The 22,891-nt window shown below is 33.5% G+C and overlaps 1 protein-coding gene across 1 annotated transcript in view; it reads right to left on the bottom strand.

The window, feature by feature from the left end:
* Prp3 (pre-mRNA processing factor 3) overlaps positions 1-22,891 on the bottom strand; it is a 51,705-nt gene that overhangs the window by 7,137 nt on the left and 21,677 nt on the right. The window contains exons 8-11 of the mRNA XM_069830842.1: positions 15,319-15,407; positions 13,211-13,353; positions 5,033-5,247; positions 940-1,086 (exon numbers count right to left, since the gene is read on the bottom strand). Coding sequence (XP_069686943.1) covers positions 940-1,086; positions 5,033-5,247; positions 13,211-13,353; positions 15,319-15,407 — 594 coding nt within the window. The remainder of the gene's footprint in view (positions 1-939; positions 1,087-5,032; positions 5,248-13,210; positions 13,354-15,318; positions 15,408-22,891) is intronic.

Consider the following 22,891-nt stretch of genomic DNA (forward strand, 5'->3'; position numbering starts at 1 on the left):
AAATGACATTTGGATAAAACAATCTATTTGGATACTTCAACATCATAAGTTATTCTACTCTATAAAATACAGTGTCCACAGTTTAAAAGTCTAGAATGAACCCCATGCAATTGCTGGCATTCCCCGTCTAAAGTCAGCCATGAGTGAAATTTCATCAGATGAGGACAGTTTTGTTGTGTAGGTGTGAGTGAGATTTCATTATAGAGTATAATAGTGTTGGGAAATGGTATTCACAGTGTTGTTATATACTCATTTTGAAGACATACATGAAGTGCACAAAGTTGCGTGGCATAACAAGGTAATCATTTAGACGTAAATAATTCGTACAACTATATGCTTTTAATTCTGAAGGAAAAGGAGAAGTTCGACTAATGTCATTTTAAGTATATAAAGTTATACGCAACTATACTCGTAACATAATTTGATTCTGAAAATGTATCAATAAATCAGGCGATCTTGTAGGCCAAATCTCTGCTAATTACATTACATCCAACAAATTTCTTGTTGCATTCACTGAATTTTCCGTCCTTTCGATCTTTCTTTTACACTTTTTACAGTTTTTATGCTTTACATAACAGTTGTAAATAAATATCCACTGTTCTAAAATTGTAGCAAATCGTAATATACCATATGATATTGCATAAAGACTATTTCCAACATGTTTCCCTAGAGTCAAGTTCAGGATGTCATACACTCATGATGTATCATTGACTGCTTATATTATCATCTGTAAACTAGTAAATGATACCTCTGCTCCTGCCAACAGGAACAAACAGTAGACAGAGATGTCAGGGAGACTTTTAAATAGGGAACAGGATTTACTTGCAGTAAAATAATGCGAATCCATATTGAAAATGCTGAGAACTTTTTAACCAAATCTTAAAGTTTATAAGAACAATAAGATACTTCAGCAGCAAATAGTGAAGAGTTGTAACTTACCTCTTGTATTTCTTTTGCTGTTTTGCACCACCTTCCACAACTATAACATTGCAATCTTTAAATAATACTACACAGCCAGTCATGAACAACTGCTTTGCATTTGTTTCTACTTTGAACTTTTTAGATGCATTTGATAATTCTTTTACCCTAAAAATGAAAAATAAAAACAGATGAAATTGAAGTATTAATATGTAATGATTAACATTTAATTGGTAAAGGGGCAACAGAAATTTCTTTTTATATAGACATAAACATACAAAGAAAAAAAAACAAAGTGAAACTGTTCCAGACTACCTGTGTTCCAGAAAAAGGCGACTGATTCTTCACAAGTTTTTTATGTTGAAGGATGTCCTGAATGTTAATTGTCATGAAATTTTAGTCCTGCCCATGATCATTTCCAAAAAATTTTTTTTACGTTTTGAAAGTCTATGAGAGAACATTTTCCTTAATTTCCAATAAAATATCACAGAAAAATGGAATTCACTCAAGTTGGCATAGCACAACTAACAGGAACAGTGAGATACTGTTTGTGGCAAGTGAGTATGAAAACCTATTACAAGGCTGTGCCACAAGTAGATTTTCATTTCACTGTTGCACTAGTTACTTTATCCACACTAGGAGAAAGGGTATATGGAAAACTCCAACGAAAGTGACTATTATCCTGTGTTTTTCGACCATGAAAGTGTTTTTCATCATGAATTTCGACCTTGCAGCCAGACAGTAAATAAAGATTTTTACGAAAATAATGAAATGTCTACATCAGACTCTGAGGAGAAAAGATCAAATTCATGGATAGAAAAGAATAGGATCCTCAGTCACAACACCTCTACACATTCCTCAAGAACAAGATATCCCTCAGCTTCTTTACTGACCAGACGTTGTACCAGTGGAAATTCTCCTTCCTTAGTTCAAATCAGTGCTGAAAGGAAAATTATTCTAGCTGTAAAGCAACGGTACGAATATTATGGAATGGCTCTATCTACCTAACTGTTTACCTACACCTATCTATATTTACCTACCTACCTACACCTATCAGCATCTGTCTGTCTGTCTATCTATCCGCCTGTCTGTCCATCCATCCATCCATCCATCCATTTCTCTATCTCTGTCCATCTGTCCAACCATCTATTCATCTACCCATCCATCCATCTAATGATCAGACAGCAGATTTCGGTCCCAAATTGAATGTGTACGTTAGCTGCAGGGAGGTCATTCAACTCACTGCTACGATTTCCTTGTATGCCAAGGGAGGTGACGTCTTGCCGCTGTGTAGGGACCGAAAATCTGCTGTCTACTAATGACAGTGACAATGAGGGTATAATAGAGGGAAAAGCAACTGAGAAGTACACAAGTGCGCATCCTTGGAAGGGGATTTGGAGTTGTGGGTAAGTCCACTGCAGGAACTTCGAAAAATGTTGAAGTGGACAAGCCGAATGATGTAACCACATTGAAGCACTATGCACCATCCAAAACAAGTCCCCATAACAGTAGGGCAGTGTCTCATAAAATGTTAACCGAGACATAGTGAGAGGTGAATTTTGTAATACTCGCTGTTCAGGGAAAGCAAGCCTTTAGATTGAGTGAAAGTTGAAATTAGTTCAATCAAAAATCCCTAAAGGCACATGGAAGCCAAGGTTCTAATTTGTGAATGCATAATATAAAAATAGTTATTGGCCCAAATTTAACAGCATGCTCGCACCAGAACATTTTAAGTATGTAAATATGTGGTATAGTGAATTATAGTCACAATATAATAATATAGTACATTATGCAACGAGCCTATAATGATAGTAATAAAGACGCAAATATGTTTGTTTATGAAACGAGCGCGAGTTTCATAATTTTCATACGAGCATCTTAATTACCATTATAGGCAAGTTTCATACGACTTTTTATGCTCGACCATATTTCTAACTTGAAATTATTCAGAAGTATTCATTTTATTTGTATCTGACAGAAGATCGGAAGTGACCTTGTTCATAGCTCTTAAATTGTGAGATGTGCGCAGACGCGAAAGTATTGATTTTTTCCGAGGAACAATAATGTCATTGACCTTGATGTAATATAACATGAACTAATTTTGATATAACCTGGAAATTGATTTAGAATTGAAAAACGAGATGACAAATTGAATTTATTTGAATATTATTTACAATTAACGCTAATTATTATAGTAACAGAACAAAACCTTTTGCAACAGTATTGGATTTCCAGCCTCCGTGACATTTCCCTCGTCTTTCTATTGCATATCCGAGAATAATCGAAAACCTGAACTTTAATGAATAGGTGTACTTTAATGACATGCATTAAAGGACTGCTACCAGGTGTATAATTACTACATTTCGGCGTGGTCGAGCATAAAAAATATTATACTTTGATTGTACCAATACAATACGTAATAATGATGATAATAATAATAATAATAATAATAATAATAATAATAATAAGAGTACTAGTAATAATGGGGCATGGGGTAGCACCATGGTTAAGGCGAAACACTGCGAGCTGCAAGGTCGCAGGTTCAATTCCCAATGAAGTCATGGATTTATTCCATTGACCTAATCCTTCTAGCCGCACTATGGCTCAGGAATCTACTCAGCCCCTAACAGAAATGAGTACCAGAGACATTTCCTTGGGGTTAAAGGCGGTAAGAAAGTACGACTGATATTCCTACTGCCATTAAATGACGATTGTCTGCCTTAACCTGTTGCCACCCTCTGGGCCGATTTGGCATCTCATGAGGCGGCGGCAGCGGCAGCAATAATAATAATAATAATAATAATAATAATAATAATAACAATAATAACAATAATAATAATAATAATAATAATAATAATAATAATAATAATAATAATTTGAAAAATGAATTCAGTCCCTTGCAATTCTGTTTTGAACAAGTTTCACTGTATTTACTGTTTTCCAGTTAAAAACTGGAAACCAGTAATTTATAGTAGTATTTTAAAACGAAATGATTAAGGAAGCCCTAATTATCAAATGCAAACAGATGCTTAATCACTAGGGAGCGGATGTTGATGAAAAGTCGTCATCTTATTTTTCACATTAGGATGATGCCTATTAATATAGAAATTCTTTCTATGTTAATATCAACGTAAAAAATTAATTTCTTATATTGCATTTTTCGACGTTTTTGAACTAATAGGTCATTTTTATATTTTTTTTTTTTCAGCATTTTTTGGTCATTTTTAATACTTTGAAGAATTTTTAGATCATTTGGAATGCATTTTACTTTCTTCTTTATCGATAGGTCTGTTACATCTTTTTCTAAGCAAATAGGTCAGTAGTAATTACCTACTGAATAAGTGAATAACAGTGAAGTTTGAGTTTTATAGTTTGAAACAAATTGTAAAGACCATCCCTCATTCCACTGAAAGCTTCACCTCACACAACGAAAATAATATAAAATGCTTGACAACAGCTTAGTTTAACTGAGGGCTTTGACCTCTACTGTTCTTCTGTCGGTACAAGGGTGTCTTTAGAATTTATGTTTGGAAGGGGAGAAACTTTCACCATGTCCTGGACAGGACGTTGTGTCCCCATGGAAGGGATGGGACAGTATTTTTTAACACAGAGATTGCAAGAATGCAAGCTGCACTCACAATTTGTTTTGTCATTCACACTCCCTCATCTGGAAGATCTGGTAACAAAAGTGAAGAACGGAAGGAGAAAGTACTTACATGGACCACCACCGATTGAAACACCTTGTAAACCCTCATTAAAATCTATAGTTTTCCCTTAAAACTTTCATTTTTTGCATGCCCTTTTCCTTCATCTTAGCCAAATTCCAGGAAGTTGCCTCCTCTCTCTGAGATTTGCAGGGCAGTCATTGAAACAAGGTGACTAATTTTTAAGAAGTTGTGGCGCGAGTACTTCCAATAATATTTAAATGTCATTTTCTTTTAATTTCATGTAATTTTTCCATTACTTTAAAGGCATTTTAATAATCATTTTAAGTAGATTTTTAGGTCATCAACATCCGCCCTCTATTAATCACTAAAAGAAAGTTTCAGAATAATTCGAATTATTGTATGTTACTGAGCATGAAAAAAAGCACAAACGTAAAAGTATACCATACCTATATACAGTAACATTAACACCTAAAGTGGTATCTTCCTTCAATTTTCGCACTTTCTTATCCCTCCTCTGGTCTGCAGTGAGTCTCCTTGCAGCATTTGCTTCCTCATGTGCTTTTTGCCGCTTTGCCATTTGCTCTCTGACATGGGCTTCAATTTTGGTTGGATCTTGTACAGCTTCTGTTCCCAGTACTCGCATCAAATTGGATATTCTTAGCTATGGACACAATGAAGGACATAAAAATTTATTTAAAAATTAATTTTAATAAAATGCGCATAGAGTTACAACCTGCATCACACTACAGTATTACTTGTTCCACTTTCAAAGTCTGAAAACTATGGCTCAAATGGCTTGAGACATATTTAAACACAAGTTAAGAACAAAACTTATTTCCTCTACCTCTCTTTCTTTTTATTTTTATTTGTGTTATATTTCTCTTTTGTATTTCCTTGTGACCCTGTTGATCCTCTATTGGAATTTAGTGTAATTTTCATTATTTACTGTCACTGTTTGTATGTGCTATCTGGTGGGATGGAAGAGAAGACCCTACGGCCTTAATGCTGTCAGATCAAATAAATAAACAAACAAACAATAAAAATTGCTGAAAGACTGCTGTAAAAATCTATAAACAAATGTGTAGCATCACAACATATCATGCTTGAAAATGTATTGCTTTTATAAAATGAGGGAGAGGGGGGAAATTTATAGTTTTCAACAAAATTAATTTAAAATGAGATTTTTATAATTTTTGCTCCATGTTCCTACTGTGGAATTAAAATTTTAATCCGTAACCAGTATTCAATATTCAAAATTTGGTTTCATTCTCTAATACTTTCTCATAATAGAGTTGTAGTTTATTTTGAAAGTTTTTATCTGCCCTCTTGCTTCCCAGTTGAGATCACTTCATTCTGTTATTTAAAACTCTCTAGCTAGAAACTGGTGTTTGTCCTCAATACAATTTGTATTACTACATAAAGTATAAAGTTGATTCAGCTATTTGTGGGGGGGGGGGGGAACCTGCATTCTATGAAATAAGAATCGCCTACTGAATTGTAAAAAGGAGAGAGAGAGAGAGAGAGAGAGAGAGAGAGAGAGAGTGTGTGTGTTTTTTATCATTATCATTATTATCATCATCATCAAGGTCTGTTCTAATACATCACACAAGATGCTCGTAATCTGAGGTTGTTTTGAATTTTAAGTGAAAGTCTCAGAAATCTTCTATGCCACATCAATAAATTTAAAACTGCAGTTATACTGTCAGATTCCAAAGCAGCTATTCTATCGATAGTCTCTAGACACACATCTTCATCTCAAACAGCAGAAATAACAAAAATGCTCTCTCAGTTAATAACACTCAATAAAAGAATTGTATTCCAATGGATACCATTCCATTGTGGAATCCTGGGAAACGAGAATGCGGATGCTTTAGCAAAGAAGGGCAGCACTGCTACTTACAGACCTGTTACTAAATCTATGTATTACTCTGTGAAAAGATTTATTAAATCTACATATTTAGACTTCAACACACAAAATTTGATAACACAATCTCAAGGGAAAAAATGGAACTCTCTGCATCATAATCCACAGCTGATTCCCAATTTACCACACAAATCGTCTGTAGCTGCATTTAGATTGGCAACAGGCCATGATTGTTTGGCCAAGCATCTGCATAGAATTTGAATATAACAGTCCCTTAATTGCCTATTGTGCAATTCAAATCAAGAAATGGATTCGGAACACCTCAAAATCTGTGCTTCAGCGGCTGACCATGATAATATCTTTGAAAAATATTGGAGTGCAAGAGGTCAAATGACTTTATTGTCAAATGCCTGGCATTAGAAAACAGCAACAACTACTTTCATAACAGCAATAGAACCCAGATTAATGAGAAAATAAATATTTGAGTCAAATCTCATAAGACTAAACTTGGCAAGTAAATAATCATTTCATAAAATCCATCATGTTGGTTTTATAACATAAGTGTTCTGTACTAAACAAAACTTGTACTTCTTTATCTGTACAAACATGACTGAATGGCAGAATTTGTTTATTTCAAGGCAAGACTACAAATTTATTCATATAATATTCCAAACAAAAATATTAAAGGTGAACATATTTTACATATTTTCTTCACACACCATAAAGGCTAATGGGGGACAGAGAGATAGAACTCCATGCTTTCATGACCTCAGCACTAGAATGAGATGGTGTCGCCAGTACCACATTCCGCTTTCTACCCACGATAAGAGGACAGGAGGCTCAGTGGAGTCTGGAGTTTTCCTAGAAGTTTTGTCAATGAGAAAAATCCTGCCACCACCTGGGATTGAACCCAGGGCCTTCTAGCCCATATCCAGAAATTCAGCAGTTAAACAAAGCTAATACTGTCTTTAATATCATGCTGCTGGAGGCAGTGAAAATATATCTTTGTCTTTACAATTATAATCTGAAAGCATGTTGTAACAGAGATGTTGCTCTTTCTGCCTATGGAAAGGACAACTGAATGTTGACAGTAAATAGAATTACTGTACTTTTGTTACTCTGTGAACTGTTTAAGAACGATTAAAATTAATTATAAAAATATCTTAATGCATAAATTTATAAGTAAACACTGTAACTCCAAAACAAAATCTGTTAACTCCATTTTCAATCATAACTGAGTTTGAAATTAATTCATACTCTCAGAAAGGTTCTACAACAAGGTACAAACTTCATTCAAAGGAAAATGATTCAGTCACAAGAGAATGAAGTTGTTAGTCCGATGTAGGGCCCTGTGGAAAGTCTGAATCAGTTCCAACTCAGTTAAAATGAAAGTGGACTTAATGGGGTTTGATGAACTCCTCATATGTTAAAGATTGCATAATCAATCAGGTTTTAATCATACAAACATCCAACAAACTTTATAAAATACATCATATAATGTTGAAAAAACAATACATCGACCCATATCTGATAATACATGTACTGAAAACTTAACTTAAAACAACGACAAAAGCTAGCATATGTAGAGAAAACTGGGAAGAACTCACTCAATGAATACTGCCCACAGGACTGGCTGAGGTGTCCACTTAATAAACACCAGTACCGGCACATTCTTCAGGTGGTGATGACATTCTTTGAACTAAATTCTCTTGATCTACAAATTTCCAATAAGATACAGCAACACTAGGCTCTAAGAAATAGTCTACAAGGTAGTTTCTTAAATGCAATTCCAAAGGTGAGGTTATGATTTATCAAATTCTTCAAAAAGAGTTTCAATATGAGATAAGATATGGAATTAGTTACATAGATAAAAATTATTTCATAAAATCAAGTTTATAAAATCAGGTTCTTCAGTGTATGAAGTGCCTACATGTACGAGACAATCTGATATATTTTTTGTTAAGGAAAATTTTGATGTGTTTTTATTACTAAATAACACTACTTCGAACGAATACAACACCAGGGACAAAAATAATCTAAGGTCTATGCAAGCTAAAAACAGATTTCAGAAAATGGAAATCAAATTACTTAATGTATTGCCTAATCATATCAGGAATTTTGAATCCAGCAACTTCAAATCATCTGTCAAAAGCTTGTTGATTAATAAGTATTTTCACGTTATTAATGCATACTATGAATTACCTAATAAGGAATTAAGATTTATTCTCTCTGCTAAGTTTTATTTATTTGCCTTTTTTACTCATTGTAAAATGTTTCAACAGTAAGCCTCGCTGTCCTCGACTCTGAATGTCAAACTTAGTGAACTGAACATTTTTAGGTTGAGGATCACATGACCATGAACAAGCCTGTTATTTCTTATGAGAGTGCTTTCCTCTAGACTAGAACTTAACTGAACTAAGGTAATCCAAACGTAATTGATACCTGAATCTATACTTTTTCTGTTTATCTCTAGAATTTTAAGTTTTCCACCACAATTCTAAGTGAGAAAAATTATGTTGGCATTCGTTTTCTTTTTTCAGTTCAATTCTTAATTTCGATGTGATTGTTGCAGTGTAGTAAGGTTATTACAGTATGACTCATTAGTTTTTATACAAGTTTTGTATTTTTCAACAATATGAGCAGAAAACGAAAATTTTCATGTGTTGAAAAATAAAGTATATTTTGTTTGCCAAAACATTTTTATATAATGTTCAAGACAAAGAATATAGAAATACGAAAAAGGAAAAACATTATTGGAAGGAATTCGGTGAGGAATTAGGACAATGAGGTAAATAAGATTCACATTTCCAAAATTAATCTAATTTTAATCCTGGTAACTCTCTTTGATAGAAAGAATTGATTTTTTAACAAGTGCAATACGGTAACACGATCAAATGGCTAGCATAACTGTAGGCCTACTAATTAAAGCTAACATAACCCCAAGATTGAAGAGTATTTTATTATTGCTTGTTATCTTTTTATGTATAATGTTGCTGATATAACACCAAATAAACCCCATCTCACAATGTTATAATTTAAAACAGCCAGTGGCAAAAATGTGATAGTGCACCAAGCCACTGTGTAACCTGCAACGTACATAGCATCTATGGAGGGAGACGGACACCCGAAGGGGAATTGAAGCAACTGTCTGACTTATTAACAGATTTTCATTTTTCTTACATCAAGCACTTAAATATAATTTTGTGCGAGATCGTGCGTATTTGCTTGCTTTCCGCACAGAACCAATATGCGGTAAGTGTGAAATACCACATTCAGTATTCCCAACGTAACACACATAACAATTTCCCTCTTCTTACCGCTTAAGCGCGACATTCATTTTACTGCTTTAGGCTTTTAACATATTATTTTTAGAGACTTTAACATAGTAATAATTATAAATTGGAAACTTAGCACTGCAATTTCACCTAAATTGCAATGTTAATTATTGTTTTTAAATATTTGCAGAAATTAAGTAAAGTCTACTACTCCACGAAACTTATTGCATTCCTGATACAAGTAACATTAAGGAAGCCGTGAAAAAATCAACGAGATTCCAGATGCCGATGTTATTACTGCAATATGTTATATAAATAATATTGTTAAAATATTAAAATGAAAAATAAATCATTACATAACCTTACCGTTTGTTTTAAGTTCGCATTTAGAGACTGGGGGAAAAAAAAGACAGACGTATATCACGGCCTGCTGGAGTATAGTAAACACAGAAAACATTTTACAGCAACAATGTTAAAGAAAGATATTTTGGTGTTCGGAAGTTGGCGTCATTAAACAGAAACCAACATGGAGATTTCATTGCAACTAATTAGAAATTCGTCTTTCAGGTATGTAATAAACGATCTTCACACAAAATAATGTACAATATACGAGCGGTATGTTTGTTTTCATGTTCTCGGAAATTAAAAAAGCTCAACTACGTTTCGCTTTTTCAATCTTGACCATGAAAACGTCAACATACCGCTCTTGTAACGTATATTACTATTATACAGCATAAGGTTACAAACTAATGTTTAGTACGTGTAACGAAAAAAGAAATGAATAAGAAAACATAGGACACATCACAACCTAAAATTAACTGTCTTCAGAATGTCTCTGCAACAGAGTTTCAAAATCAGGAATTACGTCACTTACTGCCAGTTGTAGTTGATCACGAAGGTATTTGTCTCTCAGTCGTGATCTAAATTTGGTTTTTACTATTTTCATTGTTGAAAATAATTTTTCACAAATGTAAGTTGTAATGAACATGGCTTCAACAAAGCAAGCGAAAGAACGAAGCTTCGGATATTTATTTTTTGGCAAGGATTTGAAAAGTTCAACATTTGTCAAGTCCTTACATCTAGCTTTCATTTAACATCACATTGTAAATCTGTGAGCTAACTGCATTATTTGTACATCTGTTTAGAAAGGATCGACATACAAAGATAATAATAATAATAATAATAATAATAATAATAACAACAATAATAATAATAATAATAATAATAATAATAATAATAACAACACTTAACCTTTTAATGTTTCACGAGTAACATACAGTATAATGCAGTTTTATGTTATACAATCGTTTTGCTCGTAATACTTGTGAACAAATTATACATTTAATATACTCATCATATCGGCAGCAAAAAAATGCGTCCTCCCATCCCACTTGAAACTTTCGTTTTTGTAGAAGTACATGGTTTTGAGAGACATTGCAATGATACACCACTCGCAGGTCAGAGACAAATACAAATGGAACAGAGTTCGACTCCAGTGAGTGAGAGGGTGGGGGTTGGTGGAGGTAGGAAGCAAGAAAAATGCACAGCTATCATTGCGAGCCACAATGTGCTCGCGAGTCACGTTTTCGCCAAGGTTGATTTAAAACAGCAATAATTTCATAAGCTGCTTTTGAACCACGATTAGCAAACATGGGATATACTTGAGATCTTTTTGTATAATGATATTCATGATCTGTATTATCTAATTCGTCCACCAAAAAGAATGCCAAAGTAGGCCTATACAGTTCTAGCTCAATTTCTTCACTTTCATGCATCCCTGTCAACCACTGTTCAGCCATCAGCGCAAATATGGATTTTTCAGTCAAGTTCAAAGTTTCCTAAGAAAGCATAATTGAAAACTGAACTTAGAATATCTTAACTTAACACATCAGTTCAGTTTTAAATTCTAGTTCACTCTGATACTGAAGGAAAGCGAAGCTTGAAGTAAATGAGTAACTCATTCTATGTACAGTAAAATCCCTCTTAACCGGCACCAATGGGACCAGGCAAGTTACGGATATGAGATTTTGCTGGATAATTGAATAAGTATTTTAACAAATTACCTGTTCGTATTTTATGATGCCAACCTGTTGAAACTGCAGCCATATGAAGCTTATTTCTCAGTCACTTGATCACAACTAAATAACAAAAAACTGTGTGGAGTTTCTTTATTAAAACACATCACTTAATACAAAAATACAGTAATTTTCGGTTTGAATATTCACTGAATGATCTTTGTTTTGTTTGAAGCCCTTAGGCGAGGTTTCTGTCACACACACTAGTATTGTTGTAGGAAGAGACCTCCACAATAAATCAGTCTCGTCTATGTTATATATTTGTTCCACACTAACATTACTCTCAGACACAATTTACTGGAACTGATTAATAAACTGATCCGCGGACACTTTGTTGGCACTCCTTTGTTTACTGGACACATCTATTTTTTCAGATTCCATGTCTCTCTTTGAATCTGTTAAGTCATTCAGTTGGAAAATCCACACTCACCTTGCACTTTCATTTTCTGGTGCAATTCTGGCGTTTTCTTGTAGCATCAGCCCAGAAATGCACATTCCCTCAGATATTTTAATTGTGAACCATTCGTATAGAACATGATCTAATTCTTCACAGTGGGACAGATGTATAGTTTTTCCGATTTTCCGCAACTTTCGTAGATTCAGTGTTACTTATGAATCGTCAGAGTTGACTGCCTTGTTTCTTTATATCGTAAAAAGTTGAACTTCCAACTTTATATTTGTCCATTAATTTGGACTACTAACTCCTCTCTCTATTTTCTCGAGTAATTCAAGCTTTAGCTTCAGTGTGAGGATGTTACTTTTGTGCTTAGCGGTAGTAGCCATGATACTATTTATCTCACGAATGAAACTTTTATGCATTGTAGGAACAGAGAATTTCAAACTTTTCTATTTAGACTCATCCAACACCCCCTCGAAATGTGCGAGTTCAAATGGTAAATTTAAAGATATCGTCTCTGTGCACTGTTTGCCCCAAGTGGCAACTTACCAATGCTACCCGATCTACTCCAAGGACATAATGGCGTTTTCTGTCTATGTGTTCATGTGTGAACAATGTAAAGAGTAAATACAATATGCGGCATGTGCGATCCAAGAAAACCACTCAAATCTTCGTCCAACTCGCATGAATGACTTTATTTGGCCTAGCCAAAAGTGCCGTTGTTTAGGTATTGCCAGTTATTGGGTGCCGGATACGAGGGTCACAACATTTTTTGCTACTACTATAAAATATGATTTAGTATTCTTTTGGGATTGTCGAAAAAACAACCTGGTGGCGTTGGATATATTATAAAAAAAAAAAAAAATTCTTTTGGGATATTTTCTGTAGTGAAAGGCAAAGCAGGAAAAATTAACTACAATTCTAAACACATAAGCTAAACCATATGATTTAAAAATTTGTATGACAGCATAAACAGTATCAAGCTATACAAAGAATTAATACGAGCAATTTACCTTAGGTTCAGGTGGTGGTTCCAGACCAAGTCGAATCTTTTCCTGCTCTTCTTTCCACGCTTCTCGTCGGTTTTGCCTTCTCAACTTCTTCCTTTCCTTCTTTGTGAGAAACACTGGCATGTAAACAGGCTTCAGAGGTTCAGCTGCAATAGCAAACAGTTTTGTGAGAAAAATTACAAGCTATCTAAACGTATATTTATACTTCAGTTCTCATATAAAAAGGGAAGAAGGAGTAATGAAATTTTCCTGTCTCTTTCTCCTTTAATCATAGTCTAACTGAATTAAGCTACGATAGGTCATCAAAATAAAAAGTTTAACTTTGTGCTTTTAACAAGATTAGGATCACGCTTGATCAAGTTTCTTGATATTACCTCTATTTAAAATACTAGTTAATAGTGTATTATGTCAGCGACTTTTCATAGAAAAAGACATTACACACAAAAAATTGATAACTTATTGTTTCATGCTAAGGGCTTGTAATATTTCCAAACAAGGACATAACTTCTATCTGTCTCCTACATATATTTTGCTGCTATTTCCGAGTATTGGGTTTCTTAAATATTTTTTACAAATTTTGCATTTATTCTATGTGTGCACACTCATTATCTGGAGCTTTTTTATGCTTTATAATGTTCTTACAAGAGCTGTATTTTGTGATGATGTCTATATCTAGAGGAAATCTATTAAGTTTATGATACAGTTAAATTACGTCCAATTGAAGTTCTGACTGATAGATCTGTTATCAGGCAGTGTATCTCATTTAATGATATGCGTCAGAGGAAGAACAATTTTTGCATACATCTCAACTCTGATTAGTGAAATATGTTACTTAGGGTGTAATGTGTGTAAATACAGTATGTACTGCATTCATGGGAATTAACTGTTACAAATCTTTAAATACAGAATAGAAATAAGAACGAAATTATTTTGGGACAAAAATTAAAAGACACATTCTTAAATCTTGCAATATTAATATCATTATTAGTAATGATAACTGAAGTTGAAAATCATGCAGACAAAGCATATTTTTGTCTGACACTCTTATTATTTGTAGCATTTCAAATTAGAATTACAACTGTGAGAGTTCATATTTTCGGAAATGTTTGAAGTCTTTCCCTAACAATATAGGTTATTTGTGCACATGCATACCTATATTCCGTTCAAGAACCTGGAAATATTAACTGTCTGCTTTGTATAGAAGTAAATAATTGAGCACTTTGCGACTCTGTGCTTATTAACAGTAAAAATATATCATCACTACACCTCCTATGTGTTTCTAAAATGATTTTGCATGAGAAAGAAAGAAAGCACTGTTACTTTTAATTCTCTTGATATTCAAAGCTACTTTCGAAATTTAATCATTTTTCTTGTAATGATTGAAATTATACCGAGAGTAGCTTCGAAAATGAAGAGAGTTAAAAGTGACAATGCTTTTTTCTTTCTCCTGCAAAATATTAAAAAAAGTATAGATTTTGGAGCTGCAGCAACAATATATATGTACGTAAAATAATCATGTACTTTTAAAGGGAAGATCAGACAATTATTTAGGTTGTTTGGTGAAAATGGCTTTGACCTTTTGTTTTTCATTTTATTGGGTTATTTTACGACGCTGTATCAACATCTAGGTTATTTAGAGTCTGAATGAAATGAAGGTGATAATGCTGGTGAAATGAGTCTGGAGTCCAGCACCGAAAGTTACCCAGCATTTGCTCGTATTGGGTTGAGGGAAAACCCCGGAAAAAATCTCAACGAGGTAACTTGCCCCAACTGGGATTCGGACCCGGGCCACTGGTTTCGCGGCCAGACTATGATCCTGAGTTCGCCAAGGCAGACAAGTAACTGCATTTGATGAGAATGTCACATCTTCACAATATATTATGCTACACACAGGAGATCACTTGTAAAATATGTCTTCAGTTATACATGCAAATTCTGGATTCCAAAGACAAATAGATACAACCACCAAAGAAAAAAGCCTGAGAATAATATGATGCAAATTTACAATTTTATACTAAATAGTCTAATGGGGTAACTCAAGAATTTCCTTTTATTTAATTAATAAAAATAAATTTCTTATATAACCAATAAACACTGAAGTAATAACTTACTAGGTGGCCTCATCTGAATTGGATGTTCCACAAGATTTGTTATTGCTGATTCCTTTATACGTACTATCTTTCCATTATCAACATTGTAACTGAAACAAAACATAACAACTAAGATTAGACATAATATATTATAAATGTATAATATATACAACAGCTGGAGAGTGCATTTCATAAAAATATTGTAAACGTAGGAATAAACACAATCATAAAATGCAAACACTAATGAACCAAAATCAGAACAATAGACTTATCCAATATGTCTTACCAGTACCATTTATTTTGTAACATATTACAAAAAATGATGTCAAAATGATGGCTACTGGATAAAATATGCCTATGTATCTCCCAATTCAAACTGTACATTCTTGCTGGCATTCATAGTCCTCCTCTCTGTAGATTGAAAACTCAAAAAAGTTTCATATCCATGGTTCAAGAATTAAAACAGAAAATCAATATCCCGAATTTAAAAGAAAACTTACAAATTAAACCAAACCCTTCAACTCTATTAAATATAGAATATAATCTAAATTTAACAGAAGAAATACTGAAATCAGAAGTAAACACTGAAATACTGAAACAATTGTCTCTAGAGACAATATTAGGTACCCTCCACAAAACTGGCTTCATTTATACACCAACGGATCCTTGATCTCCAGGGAACAAGGAGCCGGTGCAGGTGTTACGTGCTGTCTCTTCTCACTTTATAGACCACTTGGATATGGAACAACAAGTTTTGATGGTGAAATCATTGCAATAAGTGAATGTCTCAGGAATCTTCTATGCCACATCAATAAATTTAGGAATGCAGTTATATTGTCAGACTCCAAAGCAGCTATTCTATCAATCGTCTCTAAACACACACCTTCATCTCAAACAGCAGAAATAACTAAAATGCTCTCTCAATTAATATCATTCAATAAAAGAATTGTATTCCAATGGATACCATCCCATTGTGGAATATTGGGAAACGAGAATGCGTATGCATTAGCAAAGAAGGGCAGCACTGCTACTTACAGACCTGTTACTAAATCTACATATTACTCTGTGAAAAGATTTATTAAATCTACATACTTAGACTTCAACAAACAAAATTTGATAACACAATCTGAAGGGAAAAAATGGAACTCTCTGCATCATAATCCACAGTTAATTCCCGATTTACCACGAAAATCGTCTGTAGCTGTATTTAGATTGGCAACAGGCCATGATTATTTGGCCAAACATCTGCATAGAATTGGAATATATCAGTCCCCTAACTGTCCATTGTGCAACTCAAACCAAGAAATGGATTCGGAACACCTCAAAATCTGTGCTTCAGTAGCTGACCGTGATAATATCTTTGAAAAATATTGGAGTGCAAGAGGTCAAATGACTTTATTGTCAAACGCCTGGCATTAGAAAACAACAACATTCTTGTTGTGGGAGGGAAGCAATATTCTAATAGAAAGACAGTTTAATATAATGTTCTGATACCTCTATGTTTCTATGAAGGCTCAGCAAGAACTTTAAAAATAAATAGCAAAGTGGTGATCCAGTAAAGTTATGACATGTTTAGTCAGACAACAGTGGATTTACGAATGCTTACAACAGAAAAACAATGAAGAGATTTTGTTTGTAGATGACCCATAACAGCGGAAAATTTCTGGATGATGATCTGGAGCTCTTAGAAATAACACACCAAAGCTTTACATTAACTCTGCTGCCCCTAATCGTTGGACACGGTATACTACCTGGAGAATGGTCTATTTTGCATCAAAAATGGTGGTAGTGGTAGTTGTGATGAACAGTGGTGCAACTTTTGGAGAACATTGGGTGGGCTCAAACACTTAGTTGTAAGTTAAAATAAATAAATCTCAATAATAATGACACGACGAATTATTGGGTGAGTTTGGGCCCCACAGGTCCACATAAGTCATGCCACTGGTGATTGTGATGATGATGATGATGATGATGATGATGATGATGATGATGACGACGACGACGACGACGATGATTGTGGTGGTGGTGGTTTTGTACTCATGTGTCACACTGTGAGTAGCATGCCGAAGTTGTGAATTATTTTACTGTTCTCAGAAGTTGCCCATGCTCAAAGGATCTATATTCCACCAATGATGCTGATTACTGATGATATACTATGTACTTATGTGTCATTCTCTAGAAACAGCAATGCAGAGACTGTAGATTACTTTGTTCATGTTGCCCACAACGTGCAAGGTGGAATGACGACGACAACGACGACTTGTATGTTGCCATCCAGAAATCATAAGCTTAAATTCTGAATTATTTTATCATAAGCTTAAATTTTGAATCACTTTGCTACCATTAAATATTATAGCTCACACAAGGAAGGATTACCGAAAAGCAATGGTGGCATTGCTGTCTGTTTTGACGTGTGTATGTAGGCACTCCGAGGGGCGAGAGGTGCGGGCCGATGGAAGTACTGTCTCTTCCAAGAAGATGAACAAATGAGGACATCGCTATGGAAATAAAGAACGTAGCAAGAGAAAAATTCGAAGCTAATTAAACACGCAACATATGTTTACAAATTAAATAATAATACCGTGCGATACAAGTCATGCATTCACGTGCAATGGAACAAACTAAAGTCGTAATGTAACTATTACAATGCAAGACTGATTGTATCAATGTCATTTCTCTTCAGACTGTACTCTTGAATATCATTCAAGCCATTTCATGACCTTTCCTGTCATCCTCTCTTCCTTGTCGCATTGTTTCATTTGCATTCCATCGGTATTCCCTGCTTGCGAGACCTATACCACAGTGTACAACATAAAAGTGTATCTACAGGCACTTCCTATAAAAATGACAATATCAAAGATCATTAAGTACTTGTGTCCTGCCCTATGAGTAATATGCCGAAGTTGTGAACTACTTTGCGTTTTTAGATGTTGCCACAGACTATGGATTTATTGTATAATACATCATGGTGGTTGTGGTGGCAGTGAAAAAAAAAACAGTAATATGAATAGAGTACTTCAGTAAACTCTGTGCTAACAGTTCCTTCATTCACAAGCACCTTAAACTTCAGTATGAAAAGCTGATGCTCTAGTTCACCAGTCCCAAACTGTAGTCTGTGGACCAAGAAGTTTTTCCAAATGATATTTCAATTTTATTAAGCTTAATTTTATCTTGTTCTCTGATTTTTCTCAGGTTGTTGGAATATTTTTTATCTCAAACTACTGAGATTCAAAGTTTAACAGGAATGAGATCGCCTGATTGACTTGCATGTCTTGCCCACCTATCTGCCATTTTTTGCTTTTAAAATTCTTATTTTCCAGTCTTCAGGGCCCAATTTTCACAGTGCTCATCATTCAAAATAACACAGAAGCAACAGTAATGAAATTAAACATGTGATCTTGTTGAGCTGCCAATCAAAAATTCCATTCATTTCTTGTTCTCAGTAACTTTCTAGCAACAAATGATTATTAACTCTTTTCCAACACCATTGGAAATATAAAACAATAATAACATCTTGATTGATTTATTCATTGGCATTAAAATTATGGGAATATTTTTCTTTAACAAACAAACAAGCAAACAAACAATTGGATGAAGAAGTCCTTCTTGGTGACAAAAAAAATTGTTTGCCCATCAAAGAAGAATTATTTTCTATTTTGAGTTTAAAAAAACCTGTTTCCTACAATGTTCTGTTGGAATTTTTGTCGCATCTACAACTATGTATCCTGATATTTCCAGAATGACTACACAACAATTAATACCATTTGCATCGACATATTAGTTGAGTGTACATTTTCTACTCTAATCTTCTTGAAGATTAAACACAGAAGTGAACTTAATATTTCAGCCAGACTTTCGATTTAGAGTATCTCCAATTCAACCAAATTTTGCAAAACTGACAGCTACAAAGCATTCTACTGACAGTCTTATGGTAAATCTGAAAAAACTGACTTTATTTTTCGAAGACATGATATAACATAAAGTAACTTGTAGGCCTACTTATGTATTTTCAGATTATATTAAGAAATGAGTATGTATATTATTATCAACAGTAATCTCACTAGACGTTTTGATTTATCTAGAAAAAATCAAAACTCGAGTGGGATTTAATTGACTATTACACGATTAGAAGAAAGTATATAAAGATTAGAAGTAACGAAGTACTCCAATACAATAAAATATTAATTGACTTACGAAAATACAACTGTCTTCAAATGTATTATTGTACCATCTCAACATTACAAATATTACGCTAGATGCATGCTAGATGGCAGTAGTGTCTTTATACAGACACTGTAATGATTACTATTCAATAAATCTTAATATTAAACAATCTCTGATACGTGACTATTCATAATATCATATATCAGAAGCTATAACATAACCTAACTAATATACACAAGTGTTAAAAAAGTTTTAATTAACAACGATGACATAAAAAATAAACATGAATAATTTTAAAAGGAATAATTATTGAATGTACAATTTTCAAATTTGAATGTGGTTGGTGGTTCAATTGATGTTATATTGGACGTGTGCGTAATAGAAGTGGAACTCGTTGATTTAGGCCTACATGGTGTATTCAACTTATTCAGAATTTCCGAATGAATAATTTTAAAAGGAATAATTATTGAATGTACAATTTTCAAATTTGAATGTGGTTGGTGGTTCAATTGATGTTATATTGGACGTGTGCATAATAGAGTGGAACTCGTTGATTTAGGCCTACATGGTGTATTCAACTTATTCAGGATTTCCGAATGGTGCTCTTCATTTATTTGTAAATCGGATTTCAGAAGATGCATAGGTATGATCGGTGATTTTTATTAATTCTTGTTCTTGAATGCCAATGCGAGTCATATTTGAAACTGCTATGCATCGACTGGAGTGGTTTGTAATTTTATATATATTTTTGACGTCCAGACCAGCGCAGTTTCAAATGTTGGCAAACAAAGAAACAAATGCTAGGGACGCGATAAAATTAAACAAATGCTAGGGACGGGATAAAATTAAACAAATGCTAGGGACGCGATAAAATTGTGCGATAAGCAGCCATGATTGGTTGAAATACGTCCTTTCGTACCGTTTTATTGGTCAAAAGTAGTATGACATAGTAAGAGTGTAATAGTCAGCCTAAATTATGCAAAAAAAAAAAAAATTATTAATAGTTCTGCCAAAATGAAATATATGCGCTTTAAGTGGTCCGAAACAATCGAAAGTTTAAAAAGCCCTTCTCTAGTTTTCCACTTTCCAACTTAAACACAATCTGAGTCATCACACTAAGTACTTCTCCTTCATTTTTTACCATGTCTCTCTATTAACCCCTTTCACTGAGAACATTCATAACAAAATAGCACAAGTAATTCAAATTATAAATCATATTTAATTGGTCAATCATATGACATCACTATTTTGTGGTTTCTTAACACGCGTTAATACATGTTAATTATTGAACAATATGCATGAACGTTTTCGCCTTTTTTGCCATCATCAGATACATTCATTTGGCGATATCTACAGTAATTATGCTAAATTACAATGTTATTAAATTTGTGTTCCATTCCGTTTCATTATAATAATCTATCAATAATTAATAAATATATATATTGGTATGGTGTTAATTCATGAGCTTCATGTATATGTTTTATATAAAGTGATATCATTAACATCTAATTTCATTAAAATTTCATTTACAAATAATTATCATTGTCATATTATATCACACTAGTGTTCGAGATCATATATATACATAAAATTCACATTATATTTATGGCTAACATTTGTATATGTCTAATATAAAAGATTTAAAACCATTTGCCATTTATACACGTGAAAGATAACAATTGTTTGTATGTATATATAGTGGTATGTGTTGATTATATAAATTTGTTGAAATAGTTACAATTGATGTATTCTCTGTATACTGAGAAGTGAATGAAATATTTCTTCTATATGTTACGTCAATTAAATGTTGGAGATGTGCAGTATCGTCATGTTCTTGCATAAATTCTGTAAAATATATTTATTTTATAAGTCTAATCATTATTATTATTATTATTATTATTATTATTACTATTATTATTATGTGTAATAGAATAAAATTAACTTTTAGATTTTAGTATAATTAAAAAAATGTGGTAATGTTATTAAAACTTACATGTGTACGTTTCATCATTGAATTAATAAATTATTACTATAATCTTGAGTATTTTGAAATTGGTGGTTTTCTCAAATTGATTTCTATGCGAATATATTTGAATATTATTGACTCATATTATTATACAAATTTTACTGTCATGTTAATATGGGTTACGTATTTTATTAAAGTTTGATATCAAACTGAACTTACGTGTGTATATGGTGAATGTGTTGCGTTGAAGTCTTTTCATGTCCAGATGCTATGATGTACTGGTTATTGTAGGGCGAGTCTGTTGGTAACGAGTTTGCATATTAATACTATGCAGAACACTTGTTTAAATGGTGTACAGTAGGTTTCGGAAGTTTAGCAAATCTTCATTGATTAAAGTCTTCTCATAAAATATCATACGATACTCTACAGCTGCCATAAAAGTGAACATAAATGTGGGGTAAGATTCATAGTTAGTAAACGTGTGAAACATAACAATGCTTTTCGAAGCGGTTAACGAGAAACTGTGCTGACTAAGGATTTGGGGCAAGCTCTTTAATTATAGTATCATCAACTTCCATGCACCCACAGAGGAAAAGGATGAACAGGAAAAAGAAAACTTTTATCAGTCCTTAACAGAAATATTCAATAAATACCCAAAACATGACATCTAGATGGCTATTGGTGACGCAAGTGGGAAATGAAGAAATATATAGAGAAGTGATAGGTAAGAATGGATTACATGACACCACCAATGATAACTGAGAAAGGCTTATTAGCTTTGCCACGTCCTATGATTTAGTGATAGGATCTACGCAGTTTAAACATAAGAATATTCATCTAGCCATATGGGGCTCACCAGATAAGGAATATTTTAATCAGATAGACCATATACTTATTGACAAAAGACATGCAACTAATCTGATGGATGTGAGATATTCAGGGGAGCAAATATAGATTCTGATCACTACTTAGTGCTATCCCGAGTGAGGTCTAGAATCTCGAACATGAAGAAGGATAAGGGTGTCAGAATAAATAAGAGATTTAATAGTGATAGACTCAAGAATCATTGCCTCCCTATACATAAATAAATTAGACGAATGCTTAAAGAGCCCTGAATTAGAACCGAACACACAATTAACAGTAGAAGAAAGCTGGGCACAGCTGTCATTTAAGATCAAGGAAACAGCGAACCAAATACTGGGCAGGCAAGATAATAGAAGTAATAACCAAGATGATTGGTTTGATGATGATTGTAGAGCAGTGACAGATGAGAAAAACAGGAAATATCGAAACATGCATAGCAGAAAATTTACGAGAACAGCCCAAGAGAAATATCGGGAGGCCAGGAAAGTTGAAAAGAAGCTACATAGAAAGAACAAAAGAGACTATCTCAACCATAAGATGGAAGAGCTGGAGCACCTTAGAACAAAGAATGACATCAGACTATTCTATGGAGAAATAAAT

The sequence above is a fragment of the Periplaneta americana genome, chromosome 7 (assembly GCF_040183065.1).
Source record: "Periplaneta americana isolate PAMFEO1 chromosome 7, P.americana_PAMFEO1_priV1, whole genome shotgun sequence".
NCBI lineage: Eukaryota > Metazoa > Arthropoda > Insecta > Blattodea > Blattidae > Periplaneta > Periplaneta americana.